The sequence below is a fragment of the Microtus oregoni genome, unplaced genomic scaffold, assembly GCF_018167655.1.
Source record: "Microtus oregoni isolate MIOR12 unplaced genomic scaffold, Mior012 000113F_000, whole genome shotgun sequence".
Taxonomy (NCBI): Eukaryota; Metazoa; Chordata; class Mammalia; order Rodentia; family Cricetidae; genus Microtus; species Microtus oregoni.
In genome coordinates, this window is record NW_024544739.1 from 1,502,971 (window position 1) to 1,523,737 (window position 20,767).

The following is a 20,767-nucleotide window of genomic DNA, read 5'->3' on the forward strand; positions in this document are numbered from 1 at the left end:
AATGGTGTCAATTCACCTATAAAAAGACACAGCCTAACAGAATGGACACAAAAACAGGAACCATCCTTCTGCTGCATACAAGAATCATATCTCATCCTCAAGGACAAACATTACCTCATATTAAAGAGTTGAGAAAAGCTTTTCCAATCAAATGGACCTAAGAAGCAAAGCAGGTGTAGCTAACCTAATATCTAACAAAAATAAACTTTAAAAGATGGAGAAGAACACTTCATTCTCATCACAGAAAATTCCATCAAGATAAAGTCTAAATCCTCAACTCTATATCCCCTAAATACAAGAACACTGACATATGTAAAAGAAACACTACTAAAGCTGAAATTATAACCAAACCCCAAACACTAATAATAGGAGGAGTGTTCAATACCCTACTCTCACCAATGCACATGTCCACTAGACAGAAACTTATGAGATAAATGAGGACTTACAGATGTCATGACTCAAATGGACTTAATAGGAATCTACAAAATAATTTATTCACACACAGAAGAATATACCTTCTTCTCAGCATCTCATTGAACCTTCTCTAAAATTGAACACAAACTTGGTCACAAAAGATTTCCTCCTCAAATAAAATTGGAATAACCCTCTGTATCTTATCTAACCACTGTGGCTTAAAGGTAAATTTAATAGCAACACTAATCACAGAAAGTTTGCAAACTGATGTGTAATGCTTTAGTGAATCATCCCTGACTCAAAGAAGAAATAAAGTTAGAAATTAAAGAGTTCCTAGAATTCAGTGAAAATGAATGCACAGCATACCCAAACTTATGGGTTTGTGCTTGTTTTTAGCCTTCCTTTGTGTAACTTCTGTTCATCAACTCAACTATAAAAGCTCCAAATAAACTTTATAATATTAATTTTAGTTACACATTTTGGTAGTTTTTCACATCAAAATTACAATTTCGAAAACTGTCATGATTTTTTTGTTTTTGCTGCTTTTTAAAAAACTATCATTTTTCTCCTGAATTATGGTAAATTGCTGCTGTCATCTAATCTTGTTGTCTAAATTCTTTTACTAGTTATTAGGATTTATTCTTATTTATCTTTTTCTGATCTTATTTTCTTACTTGAAATAGGTATCTCAGAGAGCATTCTTCTGTTTATCCAAGACTGTATTCATTTAAAACTTTTTGGTGCATACATTGCTAACATTCTTGAGTGTTTTATGTTGTATTTGTTTGTGTGTTCATATGCATCCATGTGAACATGCAGTGTGCTTGTGCTTGTAGAGGTGAGAGGTTAAAATCAAGTGTCTTCTATCTCTCCATATTGTACTTTGAGTTATTGGACCCTGGAACTCAATAATTAACATTAGTTCCATGGAGGACCCACATTGTCTCTGTATGTTTCCATTACTGAATTTGTGATTACATCCTCTTTTTCTGGGTGATTTTTGCATTATTGCTGCAGATCTGAACTTTAGTCTACATTTTTACATGGCCAAATTTTACTCTGCCAAATAAGCTATAACACCACCCTTTCTTTATAGTCTATTCAGGTACCTTGCCATGCCTCTTGCATTTTTGAAATTAATACCAGATTGATTAAAGTATAGAAGTGTTTGACATATATGAATATAAACTTTTCATTCAGGAGCCTTGCCTGTTGTTAGTCAAAATACCAACATACTTTTAGTATTTTGTGTCCTTCATCATTAACACTGCTTAGAATCTTTCTGTTTTCTGTCTCTTTCTTTCATTAAAAGTAGAAAGCCCTGTAAATTGATATTGATAGACTTATTTTCCTGAAGAAATAACATAAAATATAAAGAATATTTGATTGTTAAAGTTTCAAAAATTAAAATTAAATTTATTACAGAACTCCTCAACAGGTGATTTTTTTAATTAACCTATTGTGCAACTTCTTAAGTACAGGTTTATATCTTTAGCCCTTAAAGTAAAACATTGAAGAAAATTAGGTTGTTTCAGGAGAGTTCATTAACAAAATGTGTTTGCAGATCATTTAATTATAAAGTATATTTATATTAGAATTCTTATATATAAAACTATATCTATATAATGTCACATATTCATTGTAGCTTGTTATCTTCCCCTGTTGGGATATGTCATTTTGGAAAACAAGATATTCATTGATGGAATTTAATTTATTTATAACTATTTTCTTTTTTCAGGTGCTATTCTAGCATTGGGAAAGTTCAGGATGCCTTTGTATCTTATAGGCAATCCATTGATAAATCAGAAGCAAGTGCAGACACGTGGTGTTCAATAGGGTAAGCCTATCTCCCTATCTCCTTCAATACACAAACAAATATTATCTCATACATTTTTAAATTTATGTGCATGATTCTTTTTTGTTCATATTTTTATTTAAACAAATTGGTTTTTATTTTTCATACCACTCCCTTCTCTTGCTGTCTCCTCTTCTCATCCCCTACCCACTCCTTCAAGGGGATAAGGCCTTGGTGAATTCATGAGGTCTTTCATACCAATTTGAGGTAGGAGCAAGCATCTCCTTCCTCACCCTCACCCCAATCAAGGCTGTTTATGAGCAGCTGGCATCAGTTTTCTTGGTGGTGTCATGGAGATAAAAACTATATAGAATTGTGTTAAATTACCTGGCTCCTGCCAGTATCTTCTCCATGAAGTTAGACTATCGGATCTAGTTGCCAAAGCCGTGACTTTAATTTTAGCCATATTGCTTAGTAAATTAAAAACTTCATGTGATCAGTAAAAGATATTTATATAGTAAAGACACACTCTGACAAAAAAAAGTCTCTAAAAGGTTATAGTGTGGTTAAAAATATATGTAAGTTTGGGAGAAAAGAGAAGGATAGAGAAAGTCTTTAAAAAAAGAAAGAAAAACATAGGTATGTGGCACATGCCTGTAATTGGGAGGCAGAGGCAGGTGAGATCAAGGGCAGCCTGGTCTACAGAGTGAGTTTCAGTATAGATAAAGACAGAGAGAGAAAATTTGTCTCAAAAAACTAAAATTAAAAATAAAAGAAATTGAGTTAAATGTAAAAACACGTAAAGATTGAAAATACACAGAGTCTGGGTATCATATGTTATTGTTGTTTTGAAGTGTTTGCTCAGGAAGGAGCAACAGCTTCTAAAAGACATTTGATTATAAGTGCTGCTGGATGAATCCAACTATATGTTTTGGAAATACCTTGAATTCAAAATTTATTTCAAAAGGTATGTTAGTTTGGTGAAGAGGTTTTGCTTTTGTTTTCTCGGGAAAGATGTTTTGGATTCATTCTGGGTTAAGAAAAATCAGGTTTGCTCGTGGATGAAAAATCTGTGATAGGAATGAATGGCCCAAATGATCCAACATTTCAGAGCACCTCTGTTCTAGTTTCCTCTGAGGTCTACATCTAAACAGTCTCAAGACTTCCGGCTGAGATGATCCGCCTCAAAGAATACTGTAATCAGGGCTTGACCATAATGCTAAATTTTCTTGGGACTGTAAGATTATCAGCACCCCCAATTATAAGGATGTAGCCTAGAAAAACTACTCACAAATTCCTGATAAATGGATGTTTGGTGGCAGAACCTCTTAAAAGAGCTACAAGGTTTTTATTTTTTGCCACTAATGCTGAGTCAGGAAGCCTTTCTTAAAGGGGCTGTGGCTTGCCTCTAGAAAACAGCTCATATGAGAACATGCTTCTACCGAGAAGTCATGATTAACTCTGTTCTTTTATGTCTAGAGTCCTTTCGCTGTCTTCTCAGGTTTTATATGGATGAAGTTGAGCCACATTGGTGCCATTTGTAGCTGGAAGTTTCTGTCCTGTGTGGCCCTGCAGCTGTTCATCCCCTCCCAAAAAAAACCTGATCATGTAGCTAAACATAGACAATAATTTAATTTGTAATTAACTTAGGGCTAATTTAAGTTGTAACAACTAGTTAATAATAAGCCTAAGCTAAAAAGCCAATTAGTTTATACTTAATAAATGCCTCTATGTGTCTGAGTGGTGACTGCAGACTGCGCAGAATTCTCCTCATCTGGTTGTTCTGCTTGTACTTCCTGCCTGACCTCTGGCAAGCCAATACAAGTGACAAATCTTTACAGGGTACAAGATTGTTATTTCACAGAAGTTATCCTTTGATTTATGTCTAATATCCACTTAGTGAGTATATACATATTTGTCTTTCTTTTTGGTGACAACACTTAGGATATTTTTGTGGTGGTGGTGGGTGTAACTCTTTTTTTACTGTTGAGGAGCACTCCATTGTGTAAATGTGCTACTTTTTTTTTTTTTAATCTATTCTGTGGTTGAAGGGCATCTAGGTTGTTTCTAGGTTCTGGCTACTGTGAATACTGCTGCTATGAACATGGTTGAGCAAATGTTCTTGTGGTATGAACATGGTTGAGCAAATGTTCTTGTGCACAGGATTCTTGAAAGACACGGTGCAGTAATATAAAATTAAAGTACTCAATTTTTCTTTACTTTTAGAAATATTTTATTTTATGTGTATGTGATAATTTGCCTTCATGTATATTTAGGCACTACAGGCATGCTCTCAGAAACCAAAAGATGTTAGTTTATGGAACTGGAGCTGCAGATTGTTGTGAACTTCATTTGGTTGCTGGGAATCAAACCCAGGTCCTCTTCAATAACAACCAGTCCTTTTTCTTTTTAGTTTTCCTTTTTTTTTTTTTTTTTTAGAGAAAACAATCCAGTTCCTACTATTCCTTCCCTCCTCCCATGCCCTTTACCTTTCTTCCCACCCAACACCCATCCACTTCCCTGCAAGGCACATTGCTCTCAGGAACTTCCAAGGCCCTTCCCACTGTATCCAGGCAGGACAAGGTATCCATTCACTCAACCTAGCACCCCCCTCTCTCGAGTGCTTTTTTTTCAACCCCTGCTTTTATCAACTTACATATTGTATGTGTGTGTGTGTGCGCGCGCGTGCCTGTGTGCTTGCTTGTGTGTGCCTTTCTGCCTGCCTAAATGTATGTATGTATACTGTATGATTGCAGGTACCTGTGGAGGCTAGAAGACAATGTTGGATCCCATAGGATTGGAATTACAGAGTGTTCTGTTTCAGATGTTATGTATGTACTTTCTGCTGCAGGAGTAGAAATTGCTCAGCCATTGAGCCATCTCTGAAGACCCTAATTAGTCTGCTTAAAACAATACAACCAATCATTATTTTTCTTTCTAGTGTGCTCTATCAACAGCAAAATCAGCCTATGGATGCCTTACAGGCTTATATATGTGCTGTACAGTTGGATCATGGACATGCAGCAGCCTGGATGGACTTAGGCATTCTTTATGAGTCCTGCAACCAACCTCAGGATGCAATTAAATGCTACTTAAATGCAACTAGGAGCAAAAGCTGTAGTCATACATCTGCACTTACATCAAGAATTATGTTTTTAAAGGTAACTTCTTAAAATAGAGTATTATAAAAGAACAAATTTCCTAATACAATAAGTGACAGATAAATGGTCGAAAAGTTGTTTAAACAATGTTTATATTTTTAGTTAACATTTGTTTTATGTTGGTGTGCTGTGTATTACTTGTGAGCTACTGGAGTAATTTGGAGATTAGAGGATAATCTATGGGAGTCAATTCAATTCTTCCAGTATGAGGCATTACAACAGCTCTTTTGATTTTTATTTGTTCTATACTTTGTAGTATTTTATACTGTTTCTTTATTTTTAATTCTAATAAGATAGGTAGTATTTAATACATGTTCTGTTGCACTTACATATTGTGATGCCTATCAATTTACATATTGTACATTTAATAGGCCTTTTTTCAATATGGTATCTTTCTTTATTCCTAAGTTTTCATAAACATAGGAAAATATGTGAACCCTTATTTTCACTTTTGATTGAAAAGTAATGGAAGAATAAGAAATCAGAAAGTTGGAAGATGACTGTGTTCTTATTCTCCTCAATATATATTAGTTGCCTTCTTTCTGCTTAAATATCAATCTAAAACTCCCAATTTAGAATTATATTTCTGTAAGAATTAAATACCTATAACACTGAGGAAGATTTACTTGACTTTATCTTACTTAAATAAGATTGTGTTAAATTTGCTTTTTATATAATTTTTCCTAGGCTCAGTTGTGTAATCTTCCACAAGGTAATCTACAGAATAAAACTAAATTACTTCCTAGTATTGAGGAGGCGTGGAGCCTACCAATCCCTGCAGAGCTTACCTCCAGGCAGGGTGCCATGAACACAGCACAGCAGGTGAGAAGATATCTTCCGTAGGTGCCCAGCTTTTAACCGTTTTTCATTTTTATAATAATCAAAAACTTATTTTACTGAATAGTTTATTAGAGTCTTTAACATGTGAAGTCCTTTAAATTAAAATATTTAATTGTGAAGGAATTTTAGATCAATATGGAACTCCCTTTGATTTGGGAATTTACTTGGGGTTAACATTTTAAAACTTTTATGTATGTTCATGATTTGGAAGAGATAGCTATTGGAAAGAGGTTTCTCGATTTAGAAACTTTTTTTTTTTTTATTGGTTTTATGAGACAGGGTTTCTCTGTGGTTTTGGAGCCTGTCCTGGAACTAGCTCTGTAGACCAGGCTGGTCTCGAACTCACAGAGATCCACTTTCCTCTGCCTCTGAGTGCTGGAATTAAAGGTGTGTGTCAACTTTCCTGGCTTTGAAACAGTTTTTTAAAGGAGCTAATATTTGTCCCATGATAATTATAAATGAATATAATCATATTCTTACCTTAAAATCTGGGATTTTTTTTAAACTTAAAATACTGATGATTCAAATATTGGACCTGTATTAGACTCTAGTCATATACCATTGTCACAGCAATACTTGTTACACTCAGATTAAAATGACTTGCTCACTTCTTCCAAAACCAAACCAAAACAAAACAAACAAAAAACAACAAAACAACACTTCCACGTAAGGTGTAACAGATATAAGTTCGTCCCAGAAACTAAAGCAGTACATTTGTTTCTGATAATCCTTGCATTAGATTATATACAGAAGAATGAGATAAACTTATGTTCATTAGTACTTTTTTCAGATTTTACTGCTTTTTACTTATTATCAATTTATTATTATTGCTATTACTGTTACTATTACTATTACTACTCAAGTCTAGTTTCTTGAGTTCTCTATATATTTTGGAGATCACACCTTTGTCTGTTGTGGGGTTGGTGAAGATATTCTCCCCGTCAGTAGGTTGCCTTTGTGTCTTAGTGACAGTGTCCTTTGCTTTACAGATGCTTCTCAGTTTTAGTAGGTCCCATTTATTCAATGTTGCCCTTAATGTCTGTGCTGCTGGGGTTATACCTAGGAAGCGATCTCCTGTGCCCATCTGTTGTAGGGTACTTCCCACTTTCTCTTCTAACAGGTTCAGTGTGTTCAGGCTGATATTGAGTTCTTTAATCCATTTGGACTTGAGTTTTGTGCATGGTGATAGATATGGGACTATTTTCATTCTTCTACAGGTTGACATCCAGTTGTGCCAGCACCATTTGTTGAAGATGCTTTCTTTCTTCCATTGCATACTTTTGGCTCCTTTATCAAAAATAAGGTGTTCATAGGTTTGTGGGTTAAAATCTGTGTCTTCTATACGATTTCATTGGTGGACTTCTCTGTTTTTATGCCAGTACCGCACTGTTTTCGTTACTGTAGCTCTGTAATAGAGTTTGAAGTCAGGGATGGTAATGCCTCCAGAAGATCCTTTATTGTATAGGATTGTTTTGGCTATTGTGGGTTTTTTATTTTTCCATATGAAGTTGATTATTGTCTTCTCCAGATCTGTGAAGAATTTTGATGGGACCTTGATGGGGATTGCATTGAATCTATGAATTGCCTTTGGAAGAATTGCCATTTTTTCTATGTTGATCCTCCCAATCCAAGAGCAAGGGAGGTCCATCCATTTTCTGGTATCCACTAGAATTTCTTTCTTTAAGGCCTTAAAGTTCTTGTCAAATAGATCTTTCACTTCCTTGGTTAGATTTATCCCAAGATACTTTATGCTATTTGTGGCTATCGTGAAGTTTGAAGCTTTTCTGATTTCCCTCTCTGCTTCCATATCCTTTGTGTATAAGAGGGCGACTGATTTTTTGGAGTTGATCTTGTATCCTGCCACATTACTAAAGGTGTTTATCAGCTGTAAAAGTTCTTTGGTGGAGTTTTGGGGGTCACTTATGTATCATATCATCTGCAAATAACGAATGTTTAACTTCTTCCTTTCCAATTCGAATCCTCTTGATCCCATTATGTTGCCTTATTGCTATTGCTAGAACTTCAAGCACTATAGTGAAGAGGTATGGAGAGTGTGGACAGCCTTTTCGTGTTCCTGAATTTAGTGGGATGGCTTTGTGTTTATCTCCATTTAATTTGATGTTAGCTGTCGGCTTGCTGTATATAGCTTTTATTATATTTTGGTATGACCCTTGTATCCCTAATCTCTCCAATACTTTTATCATAAACGGATGTTGAATTTTGTCAAATGCTTTTTCAACATCTAATGAAATGATCATATGGTTTTTTTCTTTCAGTTTATTTATATGCTGGATTACATTGATAGATTTTCATATGTTGAACCAGTCCTGCATCTCTGGGATGAAGCCTACTTGATCATAATGGATAATTTTTCAGATGTGTTCTTGGATTAGGTTTGCGAGTATTTTGTTGAGGATTTTTGCATCGATGTCCATGAGTGAGCTTGGCCTGTAATTCTGTTTCTTGGTTGAGTCTTTGTGTGCTTTTGGTATCAGAAAACTGTAGCTTCATAAAAGGAATTTGGTAATGAACCTTCTTTTCTATATTGCGGAGTACATTAAGGAGTATAGGTATTAGCTCTTCTCGGAAGTTCTGGTAGAATTCCGCATTGAAACCATCTGGTCCTGGGCTTTCTTTGGTAGGGAGGTTTTTGATAACAGCTTCTAATTCTTCGCGACCAACAGGTCTATTTAGATTGTTCACCTGGTCCTGGTTTAACTTTGGTATATGGTATTTATCTAAAAAAGTTTACATTTCTTTTACATTTTCTAGTTTTGTGTTATACAGGCTTATGTAGGAAGATCTGATGATTATCTGAATTTCCTCTGTGTCTGTGGTTATGTCCCCCTTTTCATTTCTTATCTTATTAATTTGCGTATTCTCTCTCTGCCGTTTGATTAGTTTGGATAGGGTTTTATCAATCTTGTTGATTTTCTCCAGGAACCAGCTTTTTGTTTCATTGATTCTTTGGATTGTTTTCTGTGTTTCTATTTTGTTGATTTCCACCCTCAGTTTGATTATTTCCAGTCTCCTACTCCTCCTAGGTGAGTCTGCTTCTTTTTTTTTGAAGAGCTTTCAGGAGGGCTGATAAGCCTCCAATATGTGCTTTCTCTGTGTTCTTTTAGTGGGCACTTAGTGCGATGAACTTTCCTCTTAGCACTGCTTTCATAGTGTCCCATAAGTTTGAGTAGGTTGTTTCTTTATTTTCATTTAATGCAAGGAAGACTTTAATTTCTTTCTTTATTTCTTCCTTGATCCAGGTTGGTTCAGTAGTTGACTGTTCAGTTTCCTTAATTCTTAGGCTTTCTGGGGGTAGCTTTGTTGTTGAATTCTAACTTTAATCCATGGTGATCTGATAAGACACAGGTGGTTACTTATATTTTATTGTAACTGTGTAAGTTAGCTTTGCTACTGAGTATGTGGTCAATTTTCGAGAAGGTTCCATGAGCTGCAGAGAAGAAGGTATATTCTTTCCTCTTTGGGTGGAATAATCTATAGATGTCTGTTAAGTCCATTTGTTTCATTACCTCCATTAATTCTCTTCTTTCTCTGTTTGGTTTCTGTCTGATTGACCTGTCCATTGGTGAGAGAGGAGTGTTGAAGTCTCCTAATCTTAGTGTGTGCGGTTTGATGGCTGCCTTGAGATTTAGCAATGTTTCTTTTATGTCGTGGGTGCTTTTATATTAGGGTCGTAGATATTCAGGATTGAGACTTCATCCTGATGAATTGTTCCTGTTTTGAGTATAAAATGTCCCTCTCCATTTCTGCTGATTGATTTAAGTTTGAAGTCTACTTTGTTAGAGATTAGTATGGCCACACCTGCTTGTTTCTTAGGTCCATTTTCTTGATAAGCATTTTCCCAGCCCTTTACTCTGAGTAGGTGCCTGTCTTTGTGGTTGAGGTGTGTTTCTTGTAAACAGCAGAATGTTGGATCCTGTTTTCGTATGCAATATCTTAGCCTGTGCCTTTTTATAGGTGAGTTGAGTCCATTGACATTAAGTGATATTAATGCTCATGGATGTTAACTCTGGTCACTTTTTTAGTCGTAGGGTTTGTGTGTTTCCGTTGTTTGATTTGAGCTGGTGAAGGGTCTCTAGATGTCTGAGTTATTGTGGTCATTGTTGGATTCCTTCGTTATTGATTTTCCTTCTACATTTTCTGTAAGGCTGGATTTGTGGCTACGTATTGTTTAAATTTGTTTTTATCCTGGAAAATTTTGTTTTCTCCATTTATAGTGAATGAAAGCTTGGCTGTGTACAGTAGTCTGGGCTTCCATCCATGGTCTCTTCGTTTCTGCAGTACATCTATCCAGGACCTTCTGGCTTTCATGGTTTCCATAGAGAAGTCAGGTGTCAGTTTGATAGGTTTACCTTTACAAGTAATTTGGCCTTTTTCCTTTGCAGCTCTTAATATTCTTTCCTTATCTGTATACTTTGTGTTTTGGTTATTATATGGCAAGGGGATTTTTTTTTTTGATCCAGCCTATTCGTTGTTCTGCATACTTCGTGAACCATCATATGTACATCTTTCTTCAGGTTGGGAAAGTTTTCTTCTATAATTTTATTAAGTATATTTTCTGGACCGTTGAGCTGTACTTCTCCTTCTTCTACTCCAATTATTTTTAGGTTTGGTCTTTTTATTGTGTCCCATATTTCCTGAATGTTTGTGAAGAGAGTTTGTTGGACTTGCTGTTTTCTTTCATCAGTGCATTTATTTTCTCTGTTTTCTTCAGAATATGAGATTCTTTCTTCTATCTTGTATTCTGCTGGTTATGCTTGTTTCTGTAGTCTCTATGCATTTACCTAGATTTTCCATGTCCAGCCGGCCCTCTGTTTGTGTTTTCTTCTTTGCCTCCATTTCAGTTTTCAAGTCTTGAACTGTTTCTATTATCTGCTTAATTGTTTTTCCTTGGTTTTCTAGGGTATCATTCACTGATTTACTCAATTCTTCAAACTTTCAGTTATAATTCTCATCCATTTGTATAAAGGCATTTTTTACATGGTGTTTAAGGGCCTCTATCACTTTCACAAAGTCAGTTTTTCTACTTCTTCTTGATTAAAGTGTTCATGTCCTCCTGTTGTGAGGTCGCTGGGTTCTGGTGGTTTCATGTTGTTTTTCAGATTGTTGGGTGAATTCTTGCATTGGCGCCTGCCCATCTCTTCCTCCGAATTGTCTCCTATGGATCTTCTTTTACAGGATCAGGTCTCCTTGCCTACTGATGTACCGTCCCAGTGTCGGGGCTCTCCAGTGATGACTCTCCTTGTGCTCCAGTGATGATCTCCGTGCTGGTTGGGTAGCTCGTAAACAAAGTGCCTACCTTGCTTGCTGCTTGCAGGCTATGGAGACAAAGGAACTACTGCCCTCCTCTTTGCCCTCCCGATTCGGCTTCGGTCCCAGCACCCAAGCAGGCTGAGCTCGAAGGTGCTATGCTGCCAAAGAAGGGAGGGGGGGGAAGACAGGGGGTGGGGGGATCTGGATGTAAGCTGGATGGGATGGGGAGAGAAGGTATTGGGCGGTGTAGCCCCTGCCTCAGCAACTTATTTTATTAGACAATCTGATCCAGGCATTAGGCCAGACGCAGAGCTGAGATTGAACCTCCAGTATAATTATTAAATTTGACTTTTGAATGTGAAATACAATAAACCAAACATCAGCAGATGATCTGTCTGGGAAATGAAAGCTAGCAAATCATTTTCTTCAAAGCCTGTAGTTTAGAAGAAATGGCCTCCTGGCCATGACTGGACCTTAAAATATGAGATGATTAACAGAAACAACAGCATATATGGGAACCTAAATATGATGTCACATTAAAGTGTAGAGAGGCTTTCTTTTTTTTTTTTTAAAAAAAGCCTTCCTAACAGCTGCCATGAGATGGCAAGTGTTAAGGTTGGAGAACCAATCCAGTCTTAAATCCAGAACTAAGAAAAATCAGTTTTACAAATTTTCGGGGTTGGTGGGAAATATGACATCGCATGATATAGGTTCACCATAGTGCACAAAATTAAGAACACAGAGGAGCAAGTATTGGTTAAAATTAGTCATTGATGTTAGGCTATAGCAGTGTTCTGAATTTTCTATGACGTGGAAAGTTGCAGGGATGTCTTCCCTGATCTCTTCAAATGGTACAAGATGGCTTTTTAAAGAGTGGAATGCCTTTAGGAGGTAGACAAGTATTAGCTTACGAAAAATTATACAGGGGCAAAAGTCAAGTTAATATCATCAATTTTGCCTTGTAGGTAATGTATTTCCTTAGGCAAAATAATCTTTTGTCTTATAAACCTCAGGTGAAAAAAGATCTTAAGAGGGCAATATATCATAAACCAATGATGTTAGATTATACTCTTGTACACTGTAAAGATTTGTCACTCATATTGGTTTAATAAAATGGTGACTGGCCAGTAGCCAGATAGGAAGTATAGATGGGACAACCAAATTAGAAAAATTCTGGGGAATAGGAAAGCCATATGCAGAGGAAGCAAGATGAAAATGTACCAAGCCATGTAGCTAAACATAGAAAATAATTATGGATTAATTTAAGTCGTAATGTCTAGTTAGTAATATGCCCAAACAAATTTAAGTTGTAAGGGCTTGTTAGTAATAAGCCTGAATAGGCCAAACAGTTCATAATTAACATAACCCTCGATGTATTAATTTGTGACTGAATGGCTGTGGGAATGTGAGGGACAGAAAGTTCTGTCTACAAGCTAATGTAAAACCAAGACACAGAAAAGTACATCCAGAAAAGTTCTTAAGAAACATGGATTTAAGCTCTGTCAAATAAACTACTTTCTAAAATAGTGGTTCACAAGCTGTGGCTCATGACCCCATTGTGGGTTAACAACCCTTTTACAGGGGTCTCTTAAACAAATTTGAAGTAACAATGAAATGCAAATTTGAAGTAACAATGAAAAATTTTTTATGGTTATGGATCACCATAACATTAAGAAATGTATTAAAGAGTTGCAGCATTAAGAAGGTTGAGAATCATTGTAACTCTTTTGTATCTTTTAATAGGAGAATGAGCCTCATCTTCAATGATAGCTACCTGTCAAGATGTTTCGAAAGTGCTCAGTTAATATGTCTCAGTAAAAATGATTTTAGATAACCATCAGGCACTCTGGTTTTGACACTAGGTTTTGACAGGAGAAATTTTAAGTGTTTAACATGGTGATTGGATTTGTTCTTTTGCTTTGTTACAACTGAACCCTCTTTTTAAAATTAAACTTTAGTAACCAGTGCTAATAGAAATGTTCAAAACACCTGTCTATGCAAAACCAGTCTAATCTTAAAAATTAATTATTGGAAAAAAAGATTACAGCTAAAGTAGCTAGGACAGTGCTAGTCATTTGTAGATCTGTCAAGGAAAAAAAAACAAGGTATGTGAAACTAGACACTGGTTTTCCAGGAATTGTATAAGCAGTAATGTACAAGAGACACTCAAAATATATAAGCTGCTCAAAGAAGCTTAGACCAGCTAAATGATCTGGAAGACACACTAAGTACAGGCCGTGCAGTGTGCTCTAGGTTTTGGATGGGGTGGGTAAGTCATTTCTGCTACAAGTTAATTAATCTCTGTAGTTAATTGTAAGTTAACCTCAAAGCACTACATCAGTTCACCAAGTTAGATTCTTGTGGTCTCATTATTTTGGTCTGTGGCTGTTTCCTTATCAAGAGTGAGTAACTGCTTGCTCTTGACTTCCCAAGAATATTGTGTCTCAACATACTAAGTTATATCCTTAACTTTTTCCTTGAAAAACAAAGAGCTGTGAGTCACAAAACAAAAATAACATCTCTGCTGGTGGTGTTGGTGGTGGTGATGCCTTTCATCTCATGAAAGTACCATGGAAATACAAAAGGGCTGAATGTGGATATTTATTCCTTTTTGTCCCACATGAAACAAAATATTAAGAATTATTTGGATTACTGAACAGAGAAGAAATCTGCAAATGACCATGAACAAAGGGGGTAATATTTTCAAAAATTTTATCAATAATTTGCCGTTTTTTAGATTAAGGTACATTCTGGCCCATTCTGTTTAACAATGGGCCAAGGAATATATCAACTATATCAAACAGGCACATCAAGTTACAGGTTAAAGACTATGGTCATTTGAAGTATTAGTTGTATAAAATGCCTATTAACTAATTCAGTGTTCATGGTAGTTTTTAACTGCACAACTGTTATTAGTAATAAGAATTCACCATATAAAAGTATGATTACAAAAGGAAATTTAAATAGTAGTAATAATTTTGTTTTTTTTTAATGGAGCAAATCTTTATACTAGAGCTTAATGTGTCTGAAATGTTAGGTCAATGTCACACCAGAGCATGCTATGAATAAAATTAAATGTATAGTCTGTGAAAATGTGTAGATATTAATAAAGCACCAAGAAATAAAACAGAATAAATTTTCCCAATCTTTATTTATGAATCCAGCAAAATTTCTACAAAGCGGCAAAATTTTCATTAAGTATGTTGTATTGCTTGTGGAAATATTTAGTGTGAAGAGAGCTTCCAAAATACTATATATAATAAAAAGTTACCACTTTAAAAATAGTACTAATCTGAGAATCTTAAATAAGAAACAACAACTCAGAATTATTTTAATTAAGTAGTTTCTGTTTTAACTGAAGCCTCTCCTCTATCTCAAAAGAACAGATTTTATGAATGGACAAAGAAAAATGGTGCTTCGAAGCATGACTGAGGATAACAAGAAAATAAGCCAGATATTTTGGAAAATGACAATTCAAAATGTTGTGGAATCTGATGATAGCCATTTAATTATAAGACTGAGGAAGCACGCTTAGAAGCCTAATCTAATAAACTCTACAAAATAATAAAAAAATCAGTACAGTTCCTCTACAATAGAAAAATATCAAGTACAGCTCTTCTATTATGCTTCTACACATTGTAGTAAAGCAAAAAGATGCATATTCGTTACTTTTTTGAGAATGAGAATTAATGTCAAATAATATATTTTGTACATTTTATCTTTTGCACACTAGTACTGGCATTCATCATAAAACACTATACATATTCCACAGTAGGTGATTTATATAATCACAATAAACACAACAAATACTTCCAACTCCATGTTTATTTGGAATCTCTTTTTATACTTTTAAATACTAAACAGGCACAGAAAAAGCTCTGCATATAAGGCCAAAATGCATTGACACAACAAACCAGTTATTTATTTGTGTGTCACTGATCCTTTGTTAGGGGTGAAGATACTTCTTCATTGCTTTCATAAGTTTCTTGTGGTTCATCGTTTTTCTGAGGGTTATTCAAGAGATGTGCTCCTCGATTTGAATATGGCTGTTCAGGTACATAATTCTAGGAGGGGAAAGAAATTTTCAGCTCAAACTTTTCAAATATTACAATTTAAAATTTAAACCATATGTTCAAGCTTTGTAAAGCAGATTTAAAAATGTTACTACAACCTGTTTTATTAAATTCACGTAGTTGTTAAACAAAGAACTTACAGACTGCTTCCTATGTTAAAGTCCCATCTGAAAAAGTAAGTATATATAAATCTTTGAACAATTTTCTTTGTTTTATATTTATAGAGAGGAAGCATTTAAGACTTTTCTATGTCTAACTCTGATAAAAATAAAGGCATTCCAAGTATGGCTCTTATAGCATCACTGGAGAACTTGCCAAACATGTCTGTTTTGGAGAAAGAATTTTCCTATGTAGATCAGGATGGTTTCAGCTAGAATATTTCCACAGCTGTATGTGGGAAATATGAAAACTACAGTCATGCACCATCATTTATAGAGTCAGAACATAAAATCTTTAAGGTTCTAATTAAGTACTTTCAAGCCACGGTTAGACTACATTTGAGAATGACTTTCTTAAAAGAACTGAACTATATAACACTCTTGGCTTAATATTATGACTGTCTTTCCAGAAGTGCCTCTTCCTGAAATCTTTTTTAAAAAATCTCATAAAACTGTTCAATCCGTAGTTAACTATTTTTTTTTATTTTTCTTTGTTTCATGTTTCCCAGGCTGGCCTTGGACTTGTAATGTGTCCAGATGTTAACTCTCCCTAGACCTAGCTAAATTGTTCTAATGTATGAATTCCATTAATGAAAAACAAATAGAAGAATAATCTAAATTTTACATAATCACAATACATGGACATTGCCTTATAAATCAGTAACTTTTCATTCATGTTTTTACGTCTTTTATCAACTAATGTCTTTTAACTTATTTCTTACCTTTTCTGGCAACAGGTCACAGGCTTTTGCAAGTGTCATTTTTGCACTATGAGATCTCTCTAAAAAATAACCGTCTGATGTTTCATTGCTTTGTATTGGAGGAGAAGAATTGCTGTAAGTGCAGTGAGGATTACAAGAATATGTTCTTCTTTCAAGTTCATCTCCGAGCCATTCAACTGCCCTAGTCCATTCCTTTTTAAGATCTCCATTACCCTTAAATAGAAAAACAAAACTATATGTTTAGAATTAAGAAATTAGGGGGCTGGAGAGATGGCTCAGAGGTTAAGAGCATTGCCTGCTCTTCCAAAGGTCCTGAGTTCAATTCCCAGCAACCACATGGTGGCTCACAACCATCTGTAATGGGGTCTGGTGCCCTCTTCTGGCCTGCACAGACAGAATATTGTATACATAATAAATAAATAAATAAATATTTAAAAAAAAAGAATTAAGAAATTAGCTGTGCAGTGGTGGTGTGCGCCTTTTAATGCCAGCACTTGGGGGAGGGGCAGAGGCAGGCAGATCTCTGAGAATTCAAGGCCAGTCTGGTCTAGAGTGAGTTCCAGGACAGCTAGGGACATGAGAAAGAGAAGTCCTATAACAAAAAACCAAAAATCATTAGGAAATTAAATTTACTATTTCAACCTAAAATGGGAACTCCCAAACTGTGTTTTCTTTGGAAATTTTGAGTCAGAACTTCATAAAACTATTTCAAAAAAAAAAAGACTTTTACCTGTAAGATTTGGTAGGCAACAGGACAACTGTTAAAGAGAGTTACCATGCATTTAATACACTGATATGCTCTTTTTTGGTAGTGATTCTTACAACGCTGAATTGTATCAAACAGCCCATCTCGATCATTTGGAATTCCTTTAAGTGCTTTATGAATTCTGAAAAGATCCCAAAACAAGACAAAATTGTAACACCTAGAAGAAATGCACTTTTCTTTTCTCTTTCTTTCTATCTCACTAACAGACCAGGCTAGCATTAAAGTCAAAGAGATCTATCTGCCACTGTTTCCCAAATCACCACATTTGTTCAAAGCCAATAATTTAAAATGATTTCTGTGCATAAATCAATCCTTTTGAGGTAAATATAGTTTCTTTTTGAAAAGTAGGTAGTATTAGTAAAACCCATCAATGCTAATCAAAAGAAACAAAAATTGTAACACCAACCAAAATAAACAATTGAAAAGTATGGAAAGTTAGTGAAAGGAGTTTCACAACATTTGTTTCATGGTAACTTTTTTTTTTGGCTCTTGAAATTTCTTTAACATTAGTTGATTTATTGAATGCTTTTTGTTATTAATTCTAGGTACTGTTCTGAAAACAGTTGATAATCACATTGAAATTTATGATAAACTGGGTGACAATTTGAAACTACTAATAATTTATGCAATCTAACATTTCTAATCTAAAAACAAGATTGCAATAGAATTTTTCTTAACTGAAATGTAAATAAAATTTAATAACCACTTAACTGAACAAGGAAAAAGTAGAAGTACACTTTTTCACTGTCAGGTGCAATTTTTCCAAGAACTTGTGAAGCTAATTATGCTGTTAGAATAGAGGTGTACCATACCTATGAGTTTGCCAGGAATCCTCCATCAGAATAATTTGCAAGAGTAGATCCAAATGTTGCCGAAGTTCATATGTATATGAATATGCAATCTAAAAGTAGTTTAAGGCACAGTTAGATTGCATTTAAAGGACTATGAATAAAAGTAGATATTTTTATTTTGCTTTACCTGCCAAAGCAGTTCGCTGAGAACAGAAGATGAGAATTGGGGATTCTCCCAGCAGCAGAAGCAAAGTAACTTGACTGTTTCCTCTGAGTTGCTGTAGTTTTCAATAATTTTCTTCACATAAGTGGTTCTTACAAATAAAATGTCATCCACATTCTGCTGAATTGGCATTATGGGCTGTGACAAATTTGGGTCACCAAAAGGATTTGGAAGAGGGGAATTACCTGCAACATATTTTTCATTAAAGAAAAACCTCAAAATTGTAATAAAAGATTATTCCAAACAATGAAATCTGATGTTTACACTCTCTATAAAGCACAGTAGTATACATTCGATAAACTGATCAAATTATAGATCTTAAATGGTAGTTTCTGGAAGTGAGAAAAATAATCTTCAAAAGGCTTGGAATACTTCAGAAATTTGTATGTCCTTCCTGAGCAGGGGCCATGCTAATCTTTTTATCATTCTAATTTTGTGAATTAGGTGAGAGAAAAGGATCCTGATGATTTTCTTCACTCATATGCTATAGCACATATATGAATACATATAGTAAACTAAAAGCTATTTATTAGTAGCTGGATTAAAAGAAACCAATTTAAAACATGAATAAGCTAACATTTTTTTGATGGTAATACTGTCTAAAGCTTGTAGTTCCAACATGTGAGAAGCTGAGTCAGGAGAATTGTTGTGAGTTACAACTCAGTTAGTGCCCAATCATATGACAAAAGCATTTGTTCAACTATGTTCATAGCAGCATTATTTGTAATAGCCGGAACCTGGAAACAACCTAGATGTCCTTCAATGGAAGAATGGATGAAGAAAGTGTGGAATATATACACATTAGAGTACTACTCAGCGGTAAAAAACAATGACTTCTCGAAATTTGCATGCAAATGGATGGAAATAGAAAATACTATCCTGAGTGAGGTAACCCAGACCCAAAAAGATGAACATGGGATGTACTCACTCATAATTGGTTTCTAGCCATAAATAAAGGTCAGTGAGTCTATAATTGGATATCCTAAAGAAGCTAGATAAGAAGGTGAACTCAAAGAAAAACATATAGCTATCCTCCTGGGTAGGGGAAGTAGACAAGATTGCCAAGCAAAAAATCGGATCTTAAGGGTGGGGTGGGAGGGGGGTAAGGGGAGATGGGGAGAGAAAAGTGAGAAGGGTAGGATGGGGAGAACTTGGGGCAACGGGGTGATTGGGATAAAGGAAGGTTGGATAGGAGAGCACGGAAGCACATATCTTAATTAAGGGAGCCATCTTAGGGTTGGGAAGAGACTTGATCCTAGAGTGGCTCCCAGGTGCCCAAGGTGAGGTCCCCAGTTAGTTCCTGGGACAGCTGAAGATAGGGAACCTGAAATGGCCCTATCCTACAGCCATACTGATGAATATCTTGCATATCACCATAGAACCTTCATCTGGCGATGGATGGAGATAGAGACAGAGACCCACACAGGAGCACTGGACTGAGCTCCCAAGGTCCCAATGAGGAACAGAAGGAGGGAGAAGATGAGCAAGGAAGTCGGGACCACGAGGTGCGCACCCACCCACTGAGACAGTGGGGTTGATCTGTTGGGAGCTCACCAAGGCCAGCTGGACGGTGACTGAAAAAGCAGGGGATAGAACCGGACTCTCTGAGCATGGCGGACAATGAGGGCTGCTGAGAAGCCAAGGACAATGGCACTGGGTTTTGATCCTACTTCATGTTCTGGCTTTGTGGGAGCCTAGCCAGTTTGGATGTTCACCTTCCTAGACCAGGATGGGTGGGGGGACTTTGGACTTTCCACAGGGCAGGGAACCCTGTCTGCTCTTCAGACTTGAGAGGGAGGGGGAGAAGACTGGGGGGATGGGGAGAGGAGTGGGGGGAGGGGGGAGGAGTGGGAGGCTGGGAGGAGGCGGAAATTTTTTTTTTCTCAATAAAAAAAAAGACTACATAGTGAATTCTAGGCCTAAGCAAGAGAGGAGGAAGGAAGGGAGGGAAAGGGGAAATGGGAGAGAGTGATAAAAAGGGAACATATGCGAGAGAGAGTGGAGGGGAGAGAGGTTGTGCAAAAATAAAACAATAAAACTTCCTCCCAAACAATAAACTAATCCAAAAAGTTATCATCTAAAAATAATGAAAAATGCATCATACTTCAGACTTCTATTTTATAAACTTTCAGTATTACTTGGAGTATAATGCACAGCGAACAATACTTTGAAACTATTACACAATAAAGCATTCTACTTTACCACTGATTGAAGACTGCATTCTTGATGAGACACTGCAACATCGTATCAGTTGAGATACTACTGAGTATAACTTGCCTAACTCAGCATACTGGTATTTAATTGGAGGACCTGGCCCTTCATCCAAAGACACAAGCATAAAGATAGCAGGTACATTTAGTTTTAGAAGCTGAGCTTTTTCTGCCAAACCTATAAAAAAGGAAGATCATTTTGTAAGAAAAAGGATGAATTGAATGACAGTTCTTTGTAAGTTATGAATAAAATTCTCACTATTAGTTTTGAAATAGGTAACTACAGGCAGAATGTGGACAGAAAACACTGATATTAAACACTAAGTATTAAAAAAGGAAATTA

General features: G+C 35.7%; 2 protein-coding genes and 1 non-coding gene across 5 annotated transcripts in view; 1 reads left to right on the plus strand and 2 right to left on the minus strand.

The window, feature by feature from the left end:
- Positions 1-11,523, plus strand: part of LOC121443798 (histone demethylase UTY-like) — a 90,205-nt gene extending 78,682 nt beyond the window's left edge. For 2 of the 3 annotated variants that reach the window (XM_041645575.1, XM_041645576.1), the window contains exons 11-14: positions 2,153-2,251; positions 5,151-5,370; positions 6,058-6,192; positions 11,407-11,523. In XM_041645575.1, the coding sequence (XP_041501509.1) occupies positions 2,153-2,251; positions 5,151-5,370; positions 6,058-6,192; positions 11,407-11,484 (532 nt within the window). In that variant the 3' untranslated portion in view covers positions 11,485-11,523. Of the gene's footprint in view, positions 1-2,152; positions 2,252-5,150; positions 5,371-6,057; positions 6,193-11,406 lie in introns of those variants that run through there. The other variant, XR_005973705.1, reaches the window with a different exon arrangement.
- A 3,890-nt stretch (positions 11,524-15,413) lies between these two features.
- LOC121443800 (probable ubiquitin carboxyl-terminal hydrolase FAF-X) overlaps positions 15,414-20,767 on the minus strand; it is a 158,370-nt gene continuing 153,016 nt past the window's right edge. The window contains 6 exon segments of the mRNA XM_041645577.1: positions 15,414-15,545; positions 16,435-16,647; positions 17,165-17,321; positions 18,013-18,101; positions 18,179-18,399; positions 20,417-20,602. Coding sequence (XP_041501511.1) covers positions 15,414-15,545; positions 16,435-16,647; positions 17,165-17,321; positions 18,013-18,101; positions 18,179-18,399; positions 20,417-20,602 — 998 coding nt within the window.
- On the minus strand, positions 18,572-18,676 carry LOC121443829. Its single transcript, XR_005973710.1, has one exon. It is a non-coding gene; the product is annotated as a U6 spliceosomal RNA (small nuclear RNA).